The sequence below is a fragment of the Camelina sativa genome, chromosome 7 (assembly GCF_030686135.1).
Source record: "Camelina sativa cultivar CO46 ecotype springtype chromosome 7, ASM3068613v1".
Classification (NCBI taxonomy): domain Eukaryota; kingdom Viridiplantae; phylum Streptophyta; class Magnoliopsida; order Brassicales; family Brassicaceae; genus Camelina; species Camelina sativa.
In genome coordinates, this window is record NC_141886.1 from 27337988 (window position 1) to 27361397 (window position 23410).

The 23410-nt window shown below is 33.9% G+C and overlaps 4 protein-coding genes across 5 annotated transcripts; 2 read left to right on the forward strand and 2 right to left on the reverse strand.

Annotated features, from left to right (window-relative positions):
• The first annotated feature begins 1637 nt into the window (after positions 1-1637).
• Positions 1638-5027, forward strand: LOC104702568 (auxin response factor 17). The gene is made up of 3 exons (XM_010418440.3): positions 1638-2995; positions 3494-4190; positions 4706-5027. The coding sequence occupies exons 1-2, from the start codon at positions 1898-1900 to the stop codon at positions 4136-4138; spliced, it is 1743 nt and encodes a 580-aa protein (XP_010416742.1). The 5' UTR covers positions 1638-1897; the 3' UTR covers positions 4139-4190; positions 4706-5027.
• Positions 5028-6787: 1760 nt separating this feature from the next.
• Positions 6788-8377, reverse strand: LOC104751682 (uncharacterized). Its single transcript, XM_010473683.2, has 2 exons — positions 7770-8377; positions 6788-7474 (listed from the first exon to the last, which is right to left on the reverse strand). Exons 1-2 carry the CDS (start codon positions 8136-8138, stop codon positions 6869-6871), a joined length of 975 nt encoding a protein of 324 aa, XP_010471985.2. The 5' UTR covers positions 8139-8377; the 3' UTR covers positions 6788-6868.
• A 2697-nt stretch (positions 8378-11074) lies between these two features.
• LOC147941765 (inactive RHOMBOID-like protein 8) lies at positions 11075-14317 on the reverse strand. 2 transcript variants are annotated; one of them, XM_087457012.1, is made up of 7 exons: positions 13947-14317; positions 13357-13520; positions 13093-13256; positions 12729-12997; positions 12496-12622; positions 12246-12380; positions 11075-11439 (listed from the first exon to the last, which is right to left on the reverse strand). In XM_087457012.1, exons 1-6 carry the CDS (start codon positions 14258-14260, stop codon positions 12258-12260), a joined length of 1161 nt encoding a protein of 386 aa, XP_087313138.1. In that variant the 5' UTR covers positions 14261-14317; the 3' UTR covers positions 11075-11439; positions 12246-12257. The 2 variants fall into 2 exon arrangements, with proteins under 2 accessions (XP_087313138.1, XP_087313137.1); XM_087457011.1 differs by lacking the exon at positions 11075-11439 and having other exon boundaries at positions 11967-12380; positions 13947-14316.
• Positions 14318-19811: 5494 nt separating this feature from the next.
• Positions 19812-20381, forward strand: LOC104702572 (uncharacterized). The gene has a single exon (XM_010418450.2). The coding sequence runs from the start codon at positions 19928-19930 to the stop codon at positions 20156-20158; it is 231 nt and encodes a 76-aa protein (XP_010416752.1). The 5' UTR covers positions 19812-19927; the 3' UTR covers positions 20159-20381.
• The last annotated feature ends 3029 nt before the right edge of the window (positions 20382-23410 follow it).

A 23410-nucleotide genomic window follows, 5' to 3' on the forward strand; every position in this document is an offset into this window, starting at 1 on the left:
GTATGTGTTTGTGATGGTTTCGTCGGTCGTATTCGAGAAATAATTTAGACGCACGAGTGACGACGAGTCTGTCTGAGAAGATTGATTTGGTCATTGACTTGTTTGGTAAAAAATATGATTGGCACTGTTTTAACGAATCTATTAAAAATCGTAACCATCCATGATGCTATTAGTGGGCCTTATATAAGAAAATTCGAAAAACAGAAGCAGAGGGCCGTTTGAACGGAATCAAGATCAATAAATAAAAATAAAAATTAATTTGATTTTAAAATCACAACAAACATTCTTTACCTGGCCACCCATCTATCTGCTTTTCCTCACGCGCCATTGATGTCTACTTTACAAAATTATATAGTGACGAAACGGATTTATAATACTTCTTTATTGAAATTGAACAAATATAAGAGTAAAGACCAACTGTGACAAGAAAATTTTTTAAAAAAAGGTAAACTTAAGACCAACTAGCCTATTTTACAACAGTACAACAAAATAAATTGGTCCAATTAGTTATTAGAGCTGTTGTATATATTTGTATTTAAATTTTCAAGTGTAACGATAAGTAGATTTATATTTTAATTGGGGGAAAACAAATAATTTCATATATTAAATTTTATTATTAAAGTATATGAGACGAAGAAGGTCGTATAAAATTTATTGTTACCAAGGTAAAGAAATATGAATCACAACAGACATTCTCAAATGGGCCACCGTATTAGTGAGATATCTCCACGCGCAGTGGTTTATACACTCTTCTAACAAATATTAACAGAAAAGAAGATATCAGCAGACATATATATTTTAATATACTGTATTTTTTTCTTTCCATTCGGATATTTAGATATTTTCTCTGAAATTATCTTGTACTTAAATTAAAAAGTAAGACAGCTTGCTAATTGCAACCGTACAAAACAAGATAAATTTGAAATCCGATCCATTTTGATTTTCTTTGATTTTGTTAGACAAATAAATCTACTTTTTTGTGTGTATTAAAAAAACAAACAAAAACCGTATGAAAAACACAAGTAAAAATATTGACAAAGTACTGTTTTTTTTAATATATCTAAAGTGAAAAATAGACATTGTAATTTTTTTTTTTAATACCTCTGCCTCCTCAAAACGTGAAAAGGGTCTTATTTATATAAGTAAGACTGATTATTTGCTTTTTGATTTGTCTTTACTATTGCAATAAAATTCATTCTAAAAAAAATTTCCTGTGTTGTATAAGAAATAATTCAAAGTGCCAAGTCTCTTATTTTAAGGTAGAGAGGTATAATCATTTAATGTTTCTTCTAATAAACAAAGTCATAGTACTTTTTTATTCTAATCATTTTAGGTCATTAAATTTTTGGTAATTCGTTTATTGTTTTTTCTTCTACTTTTCTGTAAATCACAAAAAAAGAAAAATAGTACTAGTAGTAATAAACATTTTTTTTTTTATTTCGTTCCAACAGAAAATGCAATAATGAGCATAAAAATCGCAAAAAATAAAAAGGAAATAAAAGAACATCATTAACTGAACCTAAAATTAAAATTAAAATTAAAAAAAGAGAGAGTGAGATACACGCTCTAAAGATCGAACGGTTGAAAAGAGCAGGTTAGTGGCGATATCACAAAAGGTTTTGTTGTCGTCTGCCTTTAAACTGTAAAATATTCCCTTCAAAAAAAAAAAAAAAAATCAAAGCAAAATCAAAAATTCTCTATACAGAGAGAGAGAGAGAGAAGCACCGTAACAGTAAATCGCTATCCCTTCGCTTTTGCTTTCCCCTTCTCTGCCCGTTTCAATTCTCTCTCTCTCTCTCCCTCAGACATCTCTCTCTAACACCTAACAGTACCTACTACCTCTTCTTCTTCTTCTTCTTCCTTCGCTGACTTCGTTACACTGTAAAACAAAACAACTATGTCACCGCCGTCGGATTCAGCCGCCGGTGACATCCTCCACCGTGGAGTCGATCCGATGATCTGGCGAGCTTGTGCTGGTGCTTCCGTGCAGATCCCTTTGCTCTACTCTAGGGTTTACTACTTCCCCCAAGGCCACGTCGAGCACTGTTGTCCTTCCTCACCTCTCGTCTCTACTCCTCCTCCTTCGACCTCTCCCGTTCCTTGCCTCATCTCTTCAATCCAGTTGCTCGCGGATCCGATCACCGATGAGGTCTTCGCTCACCTCCTTCTTCAACCCGTGTCTCAGGACCAGTTTGTCCCAACCACCAATTTCTCTAGATTCGCTGGTTACGAAGGCGATGTTGTTGATAACAACAACAAGGTCACTACCTTCGCTAAAATACTCACTCCTTCCGATGCTAACAATGGTGGTGGCTTCTCCGTTCCTCGCTACTGTGCTGATTCCGTCTTCCCTCTCCTTGATTTCGCAGCCGATCCTCCTGTTCAGAAGCTCTTCATCACCGATATCCACGGAGCCGTTTGGGATTTCAGGCATATCTATCGCGGTACTCCCAGGCGCCACTTGTTAACCACCGGGTGGAGCAAATTCGTCAACGGCAAGAAGCTGATCGCCGGGGATTCGGTGGTGTTTATGAGGAAATCGCATGATGAGATGTTCATCGGCGTGAGGCGAGCACCGATTTCGAGTAGCGGCGGAGGAACGAGCTACTACGGTGGCGATGAGTACAACGGTTATTACAGCCAGAGTAACGGATTCGTTCCTCCTCCTAAGGAAGATGACGGATGTGCGAAGAAGACGTTTAGGAGGAGTGGTTTAGGTAAACTGACGGCTGAAGCGGTCTCGGAGGCGATGAATCGAGCGGCCAAGGGTTTACCATTTGAAGTGGTGTTTTATCCAACTGCTGGGTGGTCCGATTTTGTTGTGAGAGCCGAAGATGTTGAGTCCTCCATGTCTATGTACTGGACGTCTGGTACTAGGGTCAAGATGGCTATGGAGACCGAGGATTCTTCCCGGATCACGTGGTTTCAAGGCATTGTTTCCTCTACTTATCAGGAGACTGGTCCATGGCGTGGATCCCCTTGGAAGCAGCTTCAGGTATATATGATGTTTTTGTTTAATAATGGTCTCTGCTCAATTTAGACTCGATCTTATTATATCTCTAGTGTGCAAGACTTACTGGAGTTAGTTCAAGTCTCATTCTGGTTTATTGAAATGCTAATCTGGGGTTTTGAAATGTGAGGTTGTTTTGTGCTGAGATTGCTGTGTTGCTTTGAAATCAAATACATTTCTGAATTGGAAACAGAACTAGTAAATTCATATGAAAATGATTGTACTGGAAACAGGATTTAGTTGATTCGACAATGAAATCATTGAAAATGGAAACAGGATTAGTTGATTCCACATTTTTAAATCATTGAAAATAAGTAGCAATGTCTTGATCTTGTGTTGAAATCAGCTTCCTTGATGTAGAGATGCTTTTCTGGCCACGCAATGTACATTGTGTTTGTTAAACTAGTGGTAATCTTAAGATACTTGCATTTTGTCAGTACATTCTGCTTAGTCTAATCATTTGTTTGTTTTGAACTTGCCTAGATCACATGGGATGAACCTGAGATTCTGCAAAACGTGAAGAGGGTGAATCCTTGGCAAGTTGAAATGGTTGCAAATGCAACTCAACTTCATGCATCTTTCCCTCCAGCAAAGAGGTTGAAGTATCCCCACACCGGAGGGTTCTTGAGTGGAGATGACGGAGAAATCCACTATCCTCCTCAAAGAGGACTGTCTAGTGCAGCAGCACCTGATTCAAGTCCCTATATGTTCCCGTATACTACATTTCCTGCTGGCATGCAGGGAGCCAGGCAATATGAATTTGGGTCTTACAATCCAACCGGATTCATTGGAGAAAATCCTCCCCAGTTATCCACCAATAACTTCTTTAGTGCGCTTCCTGGGTTGGAAAAAGTGTCGACTGAGAAGAATTTTGGAAGTCAGCCATCAGATAACTTATCACCTAATAGCAACACCACCAATCAGTCCTCTGGAAATGACCTGGTTGGAAACCGAGGCCCCACTGAAGCAAAAGCTAACTCGATTAAGTTATTTGGAAAGACCATTACGGTGCAGGAGCCTTCTGAGAGCGGTCCTGCAGAGTCTGGCTTGTGTGAAGAGGATGGCAGCAAAGAGTCAAGCGACAATACAACACAATTGTCCTTGACACCCGGTCCTAAAAACCCGTGAAGATTCTAGGTGCCTAAAGACTCCAACAGCCACGCAGAGTATAGCTGCCAAGGTATATTCTGATCTTTTAAGTACAGTAATCTATTGAATCAGTTGGTAAAGCTATTATTACTATTTTGCACAAGCTGATATCTCGTCCTTCCCCCAATGAAATATTATACAATAGACTAAGAAACGCATTTTATGACTTGTGAAAATTGTCTCTATCTCTTCAGTCTCTTCAGTAATCGCCTTGGAGTTTGGAATGTAAGCATTACTTGGAATCAAGATAGTTGGTCATATATCATTACAAATCCATGTCCTTTCACTGCATTAAATTACCCATATTTGGTCTCATATACACTATTAAGGACACACAAAATTGGCTCCGTCATCCATGTGAACTATACAAGTCCATATAACATTATTTGTCTGGTTGTGTTACAATTTTGAATTTGCAGAAAGAGCTTATTTATATATACAATACATTATAATGTGGCACATTACAATGTGGCACATGCCGCACATCTCAAGGTTGGAATGATTTGTACTCTTTTTTTATTTTGGTTGTTTGTGGTGTTTTCACAGGGTTTAAAAAGTGAAGAAGTGGTGGATCTTTGCTGGAATCTCCGAAGTCCCAAGTAGTAGTAGTACTATTATCCATATATATTTGGTGTTTCTGCATTTGACTTTTTCTCTGGGTTTTCTTCGTTGCCACGTGACAATCTGTTTTTTTTTTTTACTTCTATTTTTTCACCAATTTCTCAGACACATTTGATGAACATCTCGCTCTCATTTCCTAATCGTTTAACTATTTTATTAGGGTAAATTGTCTGGATGTTTTACGTAACCGTGTTTTAAAGACTCGTTATTGCAGTAAAAACAGTAAATAAATTCTATGATTTAGTCATCAATCCTCTTTATATGCTATAAAGCCTATTGATGGATCTATGTTAATGGGGCCAACCAGAGAGAGTAATTAACTGCTGTTGTTGTTCTTTGCCAATAAATAGTGGTACCATTTTTTTAAAATTCCCCTAAACCTAATAATAATAAATAAAGGAAGCTCTCAAGGTCCCTACAATGTTTCTGACTCTTTCTGTTGTGTGTGTGTCTCTGACTCATTAAATCTGTGTAACGGATCATCTATAATAGCAGTGCCTATTTGACAGTAAGCTAGGGTTGGGTTGGTTTGATTAGTAGTAATTATTAATCAGACAAATAAGTAGTACTAGTATTAGGGTGGTTTGGTTAGCAATTTAAGACGACCTAAATTTATTGGCCGATGGAGAAAATGGTAAGAGACATTGAAGGATCTCTCATAAAACCAAGCGGAGGCGCACAATAAATATAGCTAGACTTGGCTCAATGTTTCTCATCGTTATTTCACCATAATCTCTATACATTCAAAACCTATTAATTATGTTATAAGTTATAAGGATCCAAGTTATAACTAGTAAGTAAATTGTGAACTTGGTTAAAATAGGTATCAAAATCCGATTGGGAGAGTGGACCAGGTCTCGGTTTTTTAGTTTCCTGAAATGGTAATAGTATGATAAAGATAGAAGAATCCATTCTTGGACAATTTAGCTGTGTAAGTTTACAGCCTGTAACGCAAAACTACAGTTGAGACTTGAGAGTGTTAGGACAACCAACAACAAAAAAAAGAAAAAGTAAAATATTTAAAAAATATCAGAATATGGTTACGTTTTGGGGATACACAAACCATTCTTGGTTCTGACTTCAATCATAACTCTCTGAATTTACACAAGGACGAGAAAAAATATTTAATTATTCGATATAAAAAAAAATGTTGATTTCAAAATGAAAATTAGCAAGTGGGTGAAGTTTTTGCATGGTAAAAAAGCAGCAAAAAAGTGTGAAAAAGAAGTACATGAGGAGAGGTGTGGTGTCGTCGGCGTAAGAGGCAAAGCCTGACTGAAGTTTTCTAGTAACCCAACTTTCCAAATAGCTTTTTTTTTACCAAAAAAACTTTCCAAATAGCTTTTTTTTAATTTTACTTTTTGGTTTCAACTGTTAATTGATTTTTGATGATGCCTCACCTCTCTCCCATCTCCCTTATAATTTCTGTTTATAATACTTCATACCTACATTTTAAATACTGTAATTGTTTCTAAAATGATCAAATTAAGTAGTTGACAAAAAACTTGTATGATCTTATTCCAAAAAACAAAAAAGTTAGAGGCAATTCAATGTTACATAAACAATAGAAAATTTTTATGTAACAAATGAATGGATTGGAGAAAACAAATGAAACAACAAGAATCAAATCAAACAAATTAGTAGTACTAATCATAGAAAAAGAAGAGCACGAGATGCTTTCTCACTCACTCTGTCTAGCATCCAAGTCAAATCAAAGTCCAATCCTCAGGTTTTGTAATCATTTTTGCTGTTTTCATCTTTCTTCCCCTCCTGCAAAACTCTTTTTCCGTATTCTAGACAACTGTCACATACTTTCTCTCTTTTTTTTTTCAGTCAAATTTTTGTTCATCAAAAGCAAACCACAACGGTAAAAAAAAAAAAAAAAAGAGATTCATATGGAATCTTCTACTTCGAAAACAACTCTTTGTTACTTTCACATTTTAACTTCTCTACAAAAGAGTTTTTGTAATAACTAATAAGCACCATATATATTAAAAGAACAACAAAAGTAAAAACATATTCTTTGGATATTAAATTATAGAACTTAAAACAAAGCCTAATAAAAACTAAAACTGCTAATGTTTTTTTTCACCGGTGGCTACAATAATCCAAAAGCAATTTCCTACCATCAACAATATCATCAAAGAAATCATCAATCTGAGCAACAACACTCTCTGTTCCATTCCTCAAATTCCCTATATACCCTTTCAAACTCTCAACTCTCTCTCTCAACCCTTTCTCCGCCGCCTCCTCCTCCTCCTCCTCTCCTCGTCCTCCGCCACCGCAACACCGCCGTTCCAGCTCTGCCTTGAGCTCCTCCATCGCCGTCTTGCTTCTCCTATACTCATACATCATCATCCCTTTCCTCGTCCCAATCCTCTCCATCTCCGCCGCCACTCTCTGCTTTAACCTCACCATCATCGTACCCGTCGTCGCAGCCGTCGTCGTGTCTCCGGGGATGTAGTAGACAAGACCTTGCATCAAGATCACGAGGAGCAGAGAGTTTATGTTCTTCATCGTATTCATCACTCCTCTGAAACCGCTGAAACCGTTCTGTATCTTGGATGACTCCATCGTCGTCGTAACTTGCTCCGACCAAAAAGGAAACCTTTGAATACGATTCTCCATTAATGCTCTGTTTTCTTCTTCTATCCCCACAGCTTCTCTCCTACATCCAGTTATCGCTCGTATCACCTGTCCCATTACCAAATATATATTCCAACTTTTTCAAGATTTTCAAGATTAAGCAAAAACATGTTTAGTATATATATATTTTTTTTTAAACAACTTTGAATATATTTGGCACTAAAAATGTTAATGAATCAAATATATGTTTTATATAATTTTTTGTTTGTTTGTTAATGGATATTTTTTAATATAATGTTTTTATTTGTTTTTTTAATATAAAGTTTTGCACTAGGAGGACCTACAAATAATTTGAGACACTCCAAAGAGAAAAGAAAAAAAAAACTTTGTTTTCTTATTATACCTGCCGGGAAATCTGAGGGGAGAGGAGACGGCGGTGGTGGTAGTGGCCGTCGAGAGTGGAGGCGATAGAAAGAGCGGAGGAGCAAAAGCTTTCGACGGAGGAGATAGCGGGTTTGATGACGTGACAAACGTCCCAAAGCTTGGAAGTTTCGTCCATGTAGTCGTCGAGCCACTTGTCACCGACAGGGAGGTTTAGTTTCTGGACAAGAAGAGTGAGATGAGAGTGAGAGGTTCTTAGGAGACATATCACTCTCTGTAGGAACTGCACGGACATGAAGTTGTCGGAGAGATAAACCCTTTCGAGATCTTCCATTGATCTGTTTAGAAACGAGTAGAATCCGTTTACTGAGTTTGTATAAGACTGATCCATTATTATTTTGACCCCTTGAAAGAAAAAGAAAAAAAAAAGACTTGGTGTTTTTTGTTTTATGTGTTTGGTGGACTGATGAGAAAATTTGGGAATGAGAGAATTAAAAGGTTATATAGGGATTTGGATGTGTGTATGTATGTATAAATGAAAAAGAGAGTGAGAGAAGAAGAAGAAGAAGGAGCAGAGATCTTGTAAGGATGAAAGTGATTGTTTAAAGCAATGATGGTTGTTTCCTATAGAGGAGGAAAATGATCATTGGTAATACTTATACCTCTCAACTTTTCATTTATTTTTTTACTTAAATTTCTTATGGAGAAAATTGTATTCTGAAAAAAAAAAAAAACAAAAGAGTTGAAATTTGGAAAAATACAACACAAAGGCATTTACAAATTACAATAGGATTTTGACATTTTGAAAAAAAAGAATAGGGAAAAGGAGAAGATAATTAGTCATCTATTTTTCTGATACTATATTTGAGACATAAAAAAAAAAATAGATGATAATTTTTCTTTCTTAGATAGATTCTTTTGTCCGAATAAAATCTCTAGTAATTGATGATTCGTAGAAAAAATGATGATCATGCTTTGAGTACATAAATAATCGAATATTACTACTAGCTAGTAATTTAGTATACGATTTAAGCATTTTCTACAAGGGCATCTAGTACCATATCAACATGTTTTACCAGTTATACTTATCCTCACTACATATAACTTGTCAACAACAACAACAACAACAAAAACAAAGAAATTCTCAATTGGTTTACAACTTCTAAAATCTAAACCCTGTTTTCTTATTGATGATACGTGTACATCCCCCCGTAAGTTACATATATTTTGTAACCATTACCTAATATACTATATAGTCTATAACGAAATGAAATCATCATATAAACTTGATTGTTTGATGATTTTTATGTAGTCAATGGCTCAATGCTAATGGATCAAGATAGATAAGGTTGTATAACAATTAGATTCGTTCGTAAATATAATTATAATATAGTGTAACTAAAGTATACAAGGAATGAACAAAAATCAATCAAGTTCATACCTCCAAAGTGGTATTTCGGACCCATTCGACGGCGGATACCAAGAAAAGAAATACTACTATTTTTAAAATAACTTTTCTTTTTGGTCAGAGATATTCTATATAAAATTATAATTGCCCCATTGGAATATGTAATAAGAATAGTTTATGTAGATCGGATAAATTTATTTTAATGCAAAAGGGGGAAATAAAATGCTTTATTCCCGTTATCAAGCCGGCGCGTAATCTATACTCAACTACATAATTTGTATTTTTATTTCACGTTCGAACTCTTTTTTATCACATTCGTACACACGCACACGGCACACTAATCCCAAACCACCAATCGTAAATAAAACCATAATCATCTCTATACAACTTATTGCCTTATTGGTACTTCGGTTATACGTCATATCGTGAATAAAGGACCAACGAGGGCCAAATCCTCGAATAGATGTGTATTATCCCTTATAAGACAAGAAAAAATGTTCTATCCGAATAAATGAAACAAGAGTCCACAAAATATTTGGTCAATTATTAGTGACTCCCATATTAATTATGCATGTGTTTGTTTGTGGATGTGTATGTGACATTTGAGTGGTGAGATGTGGGAGAGAGAGGGGCCATCAAAATCTAATGGAAGCGTCGGGCGACTCAATAATTTTTGGATTCGCAATTACCCTTGTTTATTTTGTTCTGTCATCACCATTTTTTTTTTTTTTTGGTCACGTTTTAATAATTCATTTGTTTGTTTGTCCACGAATCAAATAGACAAAATAATCATTAATTGATAATAGCAAAGAATATATCAAAACAAAAGTCAAGAAAATGTTCGGGAAAAATCTAGAAGATGATATATTGATATTGGTAGGAATATATAAAACTTAATAAGTAATTCGCAAAATATCTAAATAGTTTTAGTCAAATGAAAAGTATAATAGAGATGCATGTAGCGTATTATACAGCGATTGATCTAGTAATAGAGAAGACTTTGTAGTAGATTTGTGAGAATATTTCGTTATCTCAGTAATGGCTTGAGATAAGGAAACAACTGTTTTTGGTCCATACCTTCTTCTCTTTCCGTCAAACATTTTGAAATGGATCTCCTATTTTCGTTATAATTATTAGTTTCTTTACTTCCTTTGCCCATTTAATTTCTGTTGAGAATGTTTTATACATATTTTAGTGCTTTCTTGATTTTAGTCTTTAGATATATAGTTACATATTATTGGTACCAGTAGATGTTTAAGAAAAGAAGACAAAAAGTTAGAGTCTTCTACGACTTTGCTAAAACTTGATTGAGGAAAAAGAGTATACAAAAACGGTAAAAAGTTTTATTGTATTAATACCTGTTTTACCTAAACGAGAAGCTACTATATAGTCACTACACTTTTAATCAAGTTATCAAGGTCAAAAGAACCTTTAACACAGAAAAGGAAAGGGCAATCAAAAATAAGGGTGTGAGGTGATAAGTTAATAATAACTGATAAGCACTCCACTAATCCTCTAAATCGGACGGTGGAGGTAGATGGGAAGAGTTGATTATTTAAATGGTCATCAAGAACCTGTACTACTTAAGATACAGTTTTTAAGAAATTGGGAAAGTGAAAGTGTTGAGCCGAAATTAGGATGCAAAGGTATATGCCATTTCAACGTTTAATGGTAGAGACTTGTGGCTGTAATATTCCACTTTCGTGTATATCATTGATGCACATGAAATTTTAGTTTTTTAGTTTTTGTTTAATAACTTGTTGATGTGGTCCAACCTCTCGATTTTAATGATAAATATAGTATGAACTAAAAAAGAAAGGACGATTGGATTGAGCGTTATACATTGAACATAACAAATTAACGAGTGTTTTTTTTTTTCTTTTTAATTTTATGTAGAAATATATAAATTTAGGAATCTGTTTCTTCTAGAAATCAAGAATTTTTGTTACTTTACTTTTGTGTGCAAATGCTAAAACATCTGAACAAGATGCGTTACCAAACTTGTGTTGGTTTGGGGGTTATTTCCAAAATACAATGCTTTATACAAAGCTGCCAAAAACAAAATTTCCCCAACCACCATCTGGTCCAATTCTGGTTTCACATCCCCGCTTAACCGGATAGAGTTATATAAGTCAACTGCTTACAAAACCGAGTAGGTCCTCTTCACATCCCCTCTTAACCGGGTAGTATAATATTCACATCCCCCTTTTCTTTTTTCTTTTTTTTCTAATACACCAGAGCATTTAATTGAATTCTGAACCGAGTTCGTTACCTTGGAAGAAATCTAGATCAATTTGAAACTACAAATCATCAACAATGCTTAATACAAAAGTGAAACTGACATAAATTGAGTGAATTGATGATACTTAACAAAATAGTAAGGAATATTTGTACAGAACAAAAAAAACAAAAAATGAGTAGAATACACACTTAGTGCGTGTAGGAGAAATTAAACCAATATAGATGTAGTAGGCAGTTGAGTAGCTTAATGAGATCTAGGTCCACAGTATGGGCTTCTTCTTGATATATATCATGTTTATTTCTCAATTCTATTTTTCGAAATTCCTATATATAATAGTAATCAGTTTTAGTGACCCTATCTATATACAGTATGTGTCAAGGTCGGCCCTTTTCTTCTCAATTCTACTACACCCACAAAGCCACACATATTTCTCATCATCATTATAAAGCAAATAACTAAAAGAAAAAAAAAGTATATACATTTAAGTAAAACAAGAAGCTGAATATTATACTTACTGGTGTGTCATGTGTGCGTAGATATGATGTGGATTGTGTAAAGTTTGTGTAAGAAGCTAATGTGGCAACTGGGTCCTCATATGGGACCGAACTTCGTAGACTTTAGTATTCAAATTCATAGAATCAAGAACCAAGACAATAATAGTCTCATTACAAGTCCTTACTACCCCTTATCCAAGTCTAGGCTACAAAAGTTCTCAGAATTGACCAAAGGATTACGAGTGTGGAAATCTTGACAGATTTGTGATTTGAGGTGAGAGTTTTGTTATATGCAATTATCTAAGTGTGGGAGTGAGTATAGTAAATGTATATATGTAGGAAAGGAATTGAAACCTTGGTTCATGTTTAAGAGCAGACGAGTGTGCAGAGGTCTTGTGTCCTGGCTTGTGAGATATTGGTGTAAGGAAATATCCGGAACTTTCCATTGGCCATGCATGTTAGTGTTAACTGAGCATCACTCACCATTGCCTGTCATATTCACATATAGTTTTTACAATGTTGTTGTAATCACTAATCGAACTATAAAGACTCAAGTTCTAGAATCAGGGTCACACAACAAAGGTTATGGTTTAGATGAATATACCTCGCAGGAAGTAGTCATGTCGCTGCAACTCCATTTTTTGGTTGGAACACAGTCAACATAGCGACACCAATGGCAATGACGGTTGAGATTAATCCCCCAGCACGCTGCTAATAGAACCCCAGCAAGCCTAATGAACAGAGATAGGATAAGTTTTTTCATGTCATGCGAGCGCAGAGAGAAGAACAAAAAAAAAGCTAGATCAGAAAGAGAATTAAGTTAAGGGAAACTCTCACATTCCACAAAATACGACCAAGCTTATAATCCTTAATACCGGTCTGTCAAACTGTTCTTTAAGCCTTGTGGACCTTTTCATATCATCTTCAAACAATTTTCCCTTATGAGATGGAGGCATCTGTCTCAGCTGTGGGGTGAATAATAGCACAAATCCAAGGATGAATCCTGATATGAAACCACCAATATTTGCAAAATTGTCTATGAAAGGGAGAAAGCCTATCAGGAAATTCACAGTGAAGATAGTGAATATTATCACCAAGGCTGAAATCTGTACCAGCAAACAAAAAAACAAACAGAATCAGAATAGGTATGAAAAGAAGATATATAACCAAGGACAATAAAAGAACACAAGAAATCCTTCACCTTGCCGGTATATAGATTCCAGTTCTTTGCAAGAGCAGAAAGCATGGCTCCAATCAACCCAAAGAAAGCAGCACCAGAAGAGACTGATGGGATGTTTCGAACAAACAAGGCAGCAAATAGACTTCCCACACTGCCAGAGAGGAAGTATATTATGGCAATCCTCACTACACAAAGCAAAAGCAGAAGAAATGCAGATTATAATGGTGATAGACTCCGTCAAAATCAGATTAGGTGAAGTAATCTAAGTCAATTTGGCTAATTTACGTGGTCCAAATTGCTGCTCCATGTATATCCCTACGAAAATCAAACTCCCAAGATTTATGAACAGATGAAACAATCCACTGTGCAGCCAAGGAGATGTCAAAATACGCCAAATCTCATGATTCTCCGTCAGAGTATTCCAAGAAAGACCTCCCACATGCTCTAACCTGCAAACTCACAAGAAAATAAAAACTCAGTAGCTTATAATCAATCATTTAGTAGCTCACATTACATATGTTCCCCTCAATTTAGAGCTCTCAAAAGAAGCAGCACCAAGATCCACAGAAATAAACACTCTAGAACAACACATATTTGGAAACGAAGAACTTGTCACTGTAATTAAAGATTGAGACACTACGAATCAGCTGAAACTCATAAATCGTGGAAACTAGCATCATCCAAATCAACAAGCTCTCCAGAAAGCTATTGTAACTGATACTAAAGATGAGCACAATGAAACATCCGAAATCACAGGTGTAAGCATCCAAAGTTCAACTCTAAAGGATCTAACAAATTCAATTAGAGATCCGACGATTCCACATACAGGTACAAGCAGAGACCAAAAGCGAAATCCGCCGGAGAGAGCTACTTACGTTGAGGCGGAGGGGCCGAGCATAGGATTCTCGGAGAGAGGCTGGAAAGAGAATCGGCCAAGGAGTTTGGCGGCGCAGTGACCGTGAGAGTTCCTGGAGCAATCGTTGACGCCCATAGTTACAGCGAAGAGGACGATCTGAAGAAGAACGAAGACGGAGACGAGCCAAGTGTCTCGTTTGATTTGACGTGAGCGGTGACGGAAGAAGGAGATCTTGTCCCAGCTAGAATCGGCGGCGTTGGAAGTGGAGAACGAGAGATTGTGAGAGATTTCATCGATCTGCGTCGTCTTTGGCTCTGTAGGAACCTCTGCCATTGTTGAAGGCGAGCGAGAAATTAGGGATTGAGGACGACGAATGGGTGGGTTCTTTCTTTTGTAAGTGGCGGGAATATGTTAATTGCCGAGAGCAAACCGAAAGCTAACCGTTTAAGATCCGGTTCCGAATTGATTTAGAGCCGCGTACCACACTATACTCGTCAACAATCTTCATAGTGGGTGTATTAATTTTAAAATAGACTATTTAAATTAATCTAAGTTTTAAGGGTGTGTATTAACTATTATATCAATCATTTTAAACAATTTGCGTTTTAATTAGTTTTTTTTTTAATATGATTTTGATGATTTTAGTGAATATTTTTTTTCTTTCAAATTCCCCTAAAAACTATGAGATATGAAATCTATTTTTTTTTTAACTAAAAAATCCTCTAATATCCTTTTAAATTTATTAAATTAATTAGAAATCAAAGTGTCTTTTTTAAAATATGATAATTGTGTAAAAAAATTCTTTACTTACATATCTTGTTTATATATTCTGAAAGTATATCTGAATACTGAGGTGGGTTTAGTTTTTATTAGCTTTGTTTAAACACTTACATTTCTTATCTACTCATGTGATTTGTTTTTATTAGTATATATGAGAGACTTGGTTACTTTCTCTTCAAGCGGACTCTTTTGAGATAATTGACTTTTTTTTAATAATCATGTAACTTCTGCATGACATTAACTGAATAAGTCTGAAAAGATATACTTCATTGTATTGGGTTGAAATTGCCAACTAGTAACAATTAGCTATATTAGTTGTTGGGAAAAACTTTCCACAGCTTCTCGAGTCTTCAAACTAGCTAGTTATATTCAGGCTTAATAATGATTGAAATACGCATGAAATCATGGATTAGATTGTTTATGGCTCTATGCTCCATCATCATCCCATGTTTGCTTCAAGAAAGAGTTGTTTCTTTGTTTTTCTAAGCATTTATCGCGAAGCTTGTTCTCAGTTCTCACTATGCATATCTACTTAATCAGCACATGCATTGTGGAAGGTTGTAGCCTGTAGGGTAAGTTTTGATTAGAAAGGGACACCATTTTATGACCTTAAGATGGACAGTAGGTCCACACTTTCAGATAATGGGTAAAGAAAATGATGGTATGATATGACATGAATTGCTTTCAGTCGATCTATATATAGTACACTAAGATTATCATGGATGACTAGTTATGAAAACGACCATTTTTTTTCTTTTGGCTTTTGTCCATTGATATAGTAAGGTGTCTACTTCTGTTGTTTTTATCAAATAATTGTGAACCTTCATTCAACGTAAATTGTGATATATATAGGAAGTGTTAAATTCGGGCTTTATTGTGGGCTTCCAACTCAAAACCAATTGACAATGAGTGGAGAGGCCCTAACTCTTTATATATATCTCAAGTCCCTTCTCATCTACCAGATGTGGGATCTTTTCTCCACACGCCCCTTCGAGATGATGACTCTTCTAGCCATTAATCTCGACAGAATCCATCATGCCCCCTCGAGATAATGCTCTTTTTTTTAGCTATCTCGATGGAATTGGGCTTTCCTTTGGGCCATCAATTAATGGGGTGATCGGGCCTCTATCCGGGCTGGACTAATTAATGGGCCAACGTGTGTAGGCTCTGATACCATGTTAAATTTTGGCTTTACTGTGAGTTTCCAACTCAAAACCAATTGACAATAAGTGGAGAGACCTTAACCTTTTATATATTACTCAAGTCTCTTCTCATCTATCAGATGTGGGATCTTTTCTCCACACGCCCCTTCGAGATGATGGCTCTTCTAGCCATTAATCTCGACATAATCCATCAGGAAGCTTAAATACTAGGAGAGAAAAAAATATATATATAGTAACGACAACTCAGTATGGATCAACATGGTGTAATCAAGAATTTGCAATGATAATAAGCTCACAATACGATTGCTTGCTCTCACAACGTCATATGCATTATTATGGTAAAGAAAGAGTTGGGTAGTACAATATGGATACGCGGGGTAAAGCAACTCAACAGTAAATCATCAGGTGACAATGGCTGGATTAGCTTATCATCTGCAACTCAAGAGAAACTTCAACTTCTTTTTCTTTCTAAATTATTCCAATGGTCGGCGATTTTGGTCACGGTAAGAAAGAAAGAGATCGAACTACTTCTGATGGGACTTAAAAAATGGGAAATTTTACCGAAGCAAGATCACTCTCTGAATTCACACCTCTAAGGAGTTTTACCGAAGACTCTTAAGAGAAGTTAATATGTAACTGATTTTTTTTGTTATCTTAAAAACATTTTAAACGTTATAAGACGCAAATGTTATGCTGTAAAACAAAAACAAGAAGATGGTTTTCTAATGTCTTAACAAACCTTGAGAGCCACTTGGTAAGATATTTCCGTATATATATTTTTTTCTGTCAGCCATCAGCCATCATCAGGCATGTCCATAATAAACTATATGATGGCAATTTCATTTTTCGTCCCAAAAAGATGATAAAGTGTTATATTTAAAAATCCGACCACTTAGGCGAATGGGGGTATACGTACGAACGATGGGATAAGGATTCTCTTCTTTTCTCGTATACTTTAAGTTTCTTTTTCTTTTTTTCTCGTAGTTGCAGCTGCATCATGACCCCTTACGTGTTTAAACACCCACGCATATTAACTAAGATATCGTTTTAACATCAGTGTTCTACTTTAATATTAGATCACTCACTTTGTAAACGAAACTAGTCCTAGTCTAGAACGAATACTTGCGTTAACCCCATTCGAAGGTGGATTTTGGATATTAATATACAAATCGGAAAAAGATTGTTGCGGTTTCATCTTTACGAGTAAGTTGTAATTAGTTAAACATCCATTTGACAGAAATCAAAAGATTATAGATTATATAAATGACCACCCAATCCATACGGCAATTATTATATTTCACATTTTTCTAATACCAAGTGGTTTTAACGTACTGTATGTTTTTTTTTTTCTGGATTTACATTCATTATATCTGGGCCATGTTGTTATTAAATTGTTTTGCAAAATTATTATAATTATATAAAAAAAGTTGATATGAAAAAAAGTAAAAAACAGTGCGTAGTCCCTACTAATAAGCATTTGTTCTGTCGTTAAATTTCGTGTCATGGATTATTGTTAGTCTACTTAAACTTACTTATACTGACGTAAATGATGACATATCCAAAAACTATATAGATGACTTTTAACTCTAAAACCACAGAGGAATTGTACTATTCGACTGAACACCTTTCTCAAGATAAATTTGATTAATTACCACTATGATTAGAAGTGCCCCACATATTAGATATTTTACAAACTTTAAAATATACAATTTCAATATAAAATCTTAAGTGAGATTACTATTTGGATCCGATTTTTTTTCTTCTTTTTATTTTAATATCATCTTATCCAATATCCATGTTTACACAATTACACATGAATGAGGCGATCGGCGATCCAACGACAACGGTAATTATACCAACTACTAAATTACTGTTTTCTTTTCTAATTTTAAATGTTTTGCTTTGCGAAAATATTCTAAAGGCAAGTTGATTAGTGTGTTGTTGCTTGATTCACTTGGACAATTTAAAATGATTCTCTATCAATAGAATAAAACGTTGTAATCGTTATTTCGTAGATCTTCTTGGCGCAGCCTCCTCGTTTTATTCTCTACACTTCACTTTTTAGAAGGCCAATATTCTCTCACCCTTTCTATATGTTTAATATAAACTGTTAGAATTTGAAACAGTTTAAAGCGTTAATAACATTTTCTACCTTCCATTGATCTTCAATCGTTTCTTATTTTCAAATTATATCTCTTTATTACGTTTTTTTCTTACATCTTTAGACTTTTTTTTTTATATAGGATTACTTTTCTAAAATTTGGCATAATCTGATTATAGGATTCGTTAGTACGTACTACGTAGATTGATATTTATCTCTTATAAAAAGTTAATGTTTCATCGATCGTAAAATCGATGTGGGGTTTTCACCAGTACCAAAAAGATGTGGAAGTATCTTGTGTTTTCTTTCAGCGTCAAAATGATTACAGTTATTTTGTTTGTTCGTCGAAAGTTTCATCGTATTTCTTGATGTGAAATTTCAAGCACAAGCTAGATGATGTGAAAGTGTTTTATCATCGAAAATGATTATAATGATCAATGATTGTCAAATTGACACACGTGGTAAATACAAATGAAATGTCGAATACTGTGTGTATAGCTTTGCCCCCCCCCCCCCCCCCCCCGAAAGGCATAACTTGGGAGTTAGTTAGTATCGAATTCGAATCTTTGACCATTTTTTCTTAAGGAAACGAATAAACGAAAGAATATATCGAACAAAATCTGATATTACCGCTCAAATAGTTAGATTGTGCGAACAACAAAATTGTCTGAGTTAAGTAAACGAAACGTGACTATAAAACAACCGGAGCTCAGACAAATAAAATTAATAAACAAGGAAACAAAAAGTAAAAAATATGCTCATCAAATGATTAATATATATCAGATGAGTGTGAAGTCCACTACACTACCAGCAATGAGAAAAAATGATAGAAATAAAAATAGGATATATATATATAGATTTGGCATATAATTTTTTAGGTATACTAATAAATCTATGTTAACTCTTTGGCTTTGTTAATTTGGACACGTTTATGGATGTTGTGGTCGATTTGATTGTCATTTGGAAGCTAAATTGGCGGCCGAGTCAGATTCCTCTCAGACAGACCTTCTCCAATATATGTTCTTTGATTATCACTCGAATCTTGAGAACTTTTTTTTAGTTAATTGTTTTCAGACTGTCTAATTAACGTGCAGCCATCATACTTTACTACGATCAATTATAATTTCTAATTAGCGTTATGGATCTGGGTTTCCGGTACCATTTTGCTTAACTGTAGAGATAAATTTGCATTTCTAGTTTATTCTGTTTTTTGTAAACCCATTGCTAATCAGTATATTATTGGATCAAAATCTGTAATCAAAAGAGTATGTGCTTTCGAAAATTCTAAAACGAAATGATATTTAAATATATAACTCATTTCAGTACTAGAACAGTTCACTTTATCAACAAAAATAGTACTGTTCATGACATCAGCTAGCTATTCATATTCAAATATAGATTAAGTTATATTGCCCAAAAAAATGAAATTATTAATTAAATAAGCTAGTAACTGTCTCCTCTCATGGCCAGATATATTAGTTGAGGTCCAAGTCATCATGATGCCAACTCACACTAAGCTTGTCATCAAACCATGTTTTGAATTATACAGTATGTAATCTTATTTGCAGTTATCTCTGTAAATATGATCCTTATTTACAAAACCTAAGTAGAGTTTGTGTATTTTTTTTTGTAGCTAGTAATTTCGTATCAGTTCTTGTTCTTAATCTTGAACTTGCTCCGATCGGCAAAAACTACATTTTAAAAATATTCAACGCGTCAAAATACAAATACACATGTACAACAAAGTAGATGTATACGTACGTATATGACGTGGGCAAAAACCTCCACTAAATTCAGAAAAATAGACCCCACAAAATGACTATAAATAAGTGCCCAAACCTCTCCCCCAAAAAATGCAACAACAACACTTTTCATCTCTTTCCAAATACAAAAAAACCAAAACAACGAACAGCTTTTGTTTAGCCTTTTCAGCTTCTTCTCTAAACTGTTAAAAGGATGTCTCTAGCTATAGCAGAGGTTTACACGGTGAGGAAGTTTCACAAAGAGAGTATGAAGAAACCGGCTGTTACCGGAGGCGAGGGAGACGAGAAGATCGGGGGAGGAAGTTTCATGGAGGCGCCTGTGAAATCTGGTGGGAGTAGTAGACGATTCGGACGGTTGTTTTTTGGAAAGCCCGGAATGAAGAAAAGCTCTGCTAAAGTTTCGGACCCCATGACGATTGAGTGATGACCATATAAAATATTAAGTTTTTCTATATTTTCCATATATATCTTTTCTTTTTTTCTTCTTTTACTTTCATGGCGTAGTTTTTTCTGGCTTTTTCTAGTGTCTTCTCTTTTTCTTTATTGAGTGATTTTTATTTAATACGACGTAAACGTTGTACTTGTAGCGTCCAATGTAATGAACTTAAATTATGAGAAATTATAAATACTATTAACTTTTGGATAAATGCATTCCCTAAATATACCGTATATATCTAGTTGATGATGTTTTATGCCAAACCAAACTAAAAAGTGAGTTGCACGATGATTTCATACTTTCAGAAATTCCGATATTTTGTGTTTTATTTTGAACGACTGTATATTACACACACATACTGTATCTATATATGTTTTAAAATAAGCATATGAAAATGAAAGAGCCAAAACATAAATTGGTTGGTTGGTTAACCGTTTTGACACTTTTGACATATATGGTCTTAGTTTTAATAATTATCATTAACGGTCCAGGTACTATATCTTCTTCTATGCGACTGCAACTCGCATAGAAACATATCTAGAACATGGTTTTAGACTTTTAGTATAGGGAAAAAAATCGAAAAATACGTCATCTAATTTTTTTTTTGCCGTTTAATTCCTCTAGTTATTAAAATTTTCAAAAAATATCTGGTTTAATTTCCGTTGTCTTTAAAAACCTTCATTTTATTAATAATGGTAGATCCATAATTACGACATAACGACTGTTAACTCTAATGACGGAAATATTAACCAGGATTAAAATATAACTACATGTAGTTAATTAGAGGGAACTAAAGACATTGTTGCCCTCTTCTTCTTCCCCTAAATCGATTTTGAGTTTTAGAACCCTGGAACCCTAAACATTACAATTGAAATTAACAATGGTTTCATACCTCATCTATCAGTCGATTCTTGCAACAAACACAACAAACAATCAACCAGAACCGCAACTACTCAGACGAAAACTATCATCGCAATCAAAAGAATTCAGGATTTGAAGTTTGAGAAGAAAAATCGCTTTTAGGGTTATAGGGTTCTAAAATTCGAAATCGATTTGGGGGAAGAAGAAGAAGGCAACAATGTCTTTAGTTCTCTCTAATTAACCATGTGGGGTTATAGTTTAACCCTGATTAATATTTCCGTCATTAGAGATAACAGTCGTTATGTCGTAAGTATGAATCTACCGTTATTAATAAAATGAAGGTTTTTAAAGACAACATAAATTAAACCGGGTATTTTTTGGAAAATTTAATAACTAGAAGAATTAAACGGCAAAAAAAATTAGATGACGTATTTTTTGGGTTTTTTCCCTTTTATATATAAAATCATAAACCATAATTAAGTTTGAGTTGTTCACAATATATATTTATCCAAAGAAAACTATATACAATGACAAAGAAACAAAAAGTATGAAAAAGATATAGAGGAAAACACTTTTAAAAGGAAAAGTAGTGAGGTTTAATAAGAAGATAAAGACAATTAGTGGATGTTCAAAAAGTATGAGTAGTGAAAAATTAAACCAAAATATCTACGTAGGTACGTACTGAATATTTAAGGACGATTTTTTTTCTTTCTTTCAGCCAATCAGACTTTCATAGAATTCAAAATATGTTAAAAGTACGATACAAACAGTTAGTTTAACTGTTTCTCGTTAGATTTCGTAGCATATACGAAATCTAGATTAGAAATTTCCAATTGTCCTTCGTAGTTAAAGAAAAAAAAAAGGGAAAAGGAAAAAGCAAACGACAACACAATTACCTTAAATATGTTCCGTACCAAGTTGACATATGTTTAATTTAGTTATTTTGTATTAAAGTTAGGTATTATTATCATCAAAGTAGTATATGTTTTCGTGTATTCTCTCTCTCATACAACATATTGCAAACTAACCGCTCTTATGTTCACCAATCAACAAAGCATTTGGAGAGAGCGGTTTATTAGATTAGTTGGATTTGGTGGTTATAATGAGCGTTCAAAATAGATTTTAAGTGGTTGAAAGAGTGATTGCAAACTCTCCTTTACATGGTACGCTGTTTTGGGTGGTTGTACAGTAACCTCTTTTGTATTATTTTAGTACTAGGTAATTAGTCCACGCAATACCTGGTTATATGCATAATAGTTTTGATTATATTTCTTAAATTTTTTTAAACTAAAATATTGTTTTACTAATGTATAATCTCAAAAAAATTTATAGTAATTTCTCAAAATAACACTCCTGTCAACATTTTTTTGGTATGATTATTTATTATACAAAATTTAAAATATATAAATTTTCTATAAATCAAAAATTAACCAATACTACAAAAAATTATTACAAATTGATTAGCTATATTAATATAAATAACAATATAGAAATTTAAACATTTTCCTAATATGAGAGTTTCTATGTTTATGATCATGTTTTATAGAGGTTAAACATTGATTTAAAGATTTTTTCTTAATGATATTGTAAACATAAGACTGTATAGTATAGTAATATTGAATCAAATAAAATTATCATAAAATTTAGTAACTACATATAAAATTATTGTATATAGAATATTCCTCATTTCAAAGTTTAAAGCAATTAAAATAATAAAAAAAAAATATTAAAATTTTACCAAAAACATTTTTTCTTGAAAGATAAATATATTAGTTGGAGGAATGAATGTAAAATTATTGGGTAGGAGTTACATTTGAGTTAAATGTAGAGTTAAATGGAGTTAAATGCCTTTAAAAGTGGGTTAATTATTAATAAATATTTTAATTTATTTTTGACTTAAAAGAAAGGGAATACCAAGTGGCTCAATCAAAATTTAAACTTACACTTTTTGATTGTTTTGTTGATATAAACTCAACACTCACACATAATATTCCAAATTGAAAATATTACTTTTGAAATGACAAACTAAATTAGTTTTTTAAAAAAATTATATGAACTTCAATCTAAAGGTTTTTTAAAACCCCAAGAATAACTTCAATCCTTTTGTTTTTTTTTGTTTTTCACTCATCAATTTAATTTATAGTAAGAAAGCAAATAAAAAAAATAGAAAGTATTAAATGAAAATCAACCAATAAGGAGAGAGTGAAACCTTACTTATATATATATATATATATATATATATTTATCTAGAGGATCACAAAACAAAATAGACTTTACAAAATAAAATAGACTTTATAAATGGATAATTATATTGATCATTCTAAATTATTATAAATGATACATGAATATGTGAGATAACCAGAGTACATCATAGAGAAT

Coding starts and splice junctions, on each gene's coding strand:
- LOC104702568 (XM_010418440.3), top strand. CDS start 1,898: ATGTCACCGCCGTCGGATTCAGCCGCCGGTGACATCCTCCACCGTGGA. Junction 2,996..3,493: donor CCCCTTGGAAGCAGCTTCAG/GTATATATGATG, acceptor GAACTTGCCTAG/ATCACATGGGATGAACCTGA.
- LOC104751682 (XM_010473683.2), bottom strand. CDS start 8,138: ATGGATCAGTCTTATACAAACTCAGTAAACGGATTCTACTCGTTTCTA. Junction 7,475..7,769: donor CCCCTCAGATTTCCCGGCAG/GTATAATAAGAA, acceptor GTAATGGGACAG/GTGATACGAGCGATAACTGG.
- LOC147941765 (XM_087457012.1), bottom strand. CDS start 14,260: ATGGCAGAGGTTCCTACAGAGCCAAAGACGACGCAGATCGATGAAATC. Junction 13,257..13,356: donor GGAGCAGCAATTTGGACCAC/GTAAATTAGCCA, acceptor TGCTTTGTGTAG/TGAGGATTGCCATAATATAC. Junction 12,381..12,495: donor ACATGACTACTTCCTGCGAG/GTATATTCATCT, acceptor TGAATATGACAG/GCAATGGTGAGTGATGCTCA.
- LOC104702572 (XM_010418450.2), top strand. CDS start 19,928: ATGTCTCTAGCTATAGCAGAGGTTTACACGGTGAGGAAGTTTCACAAA.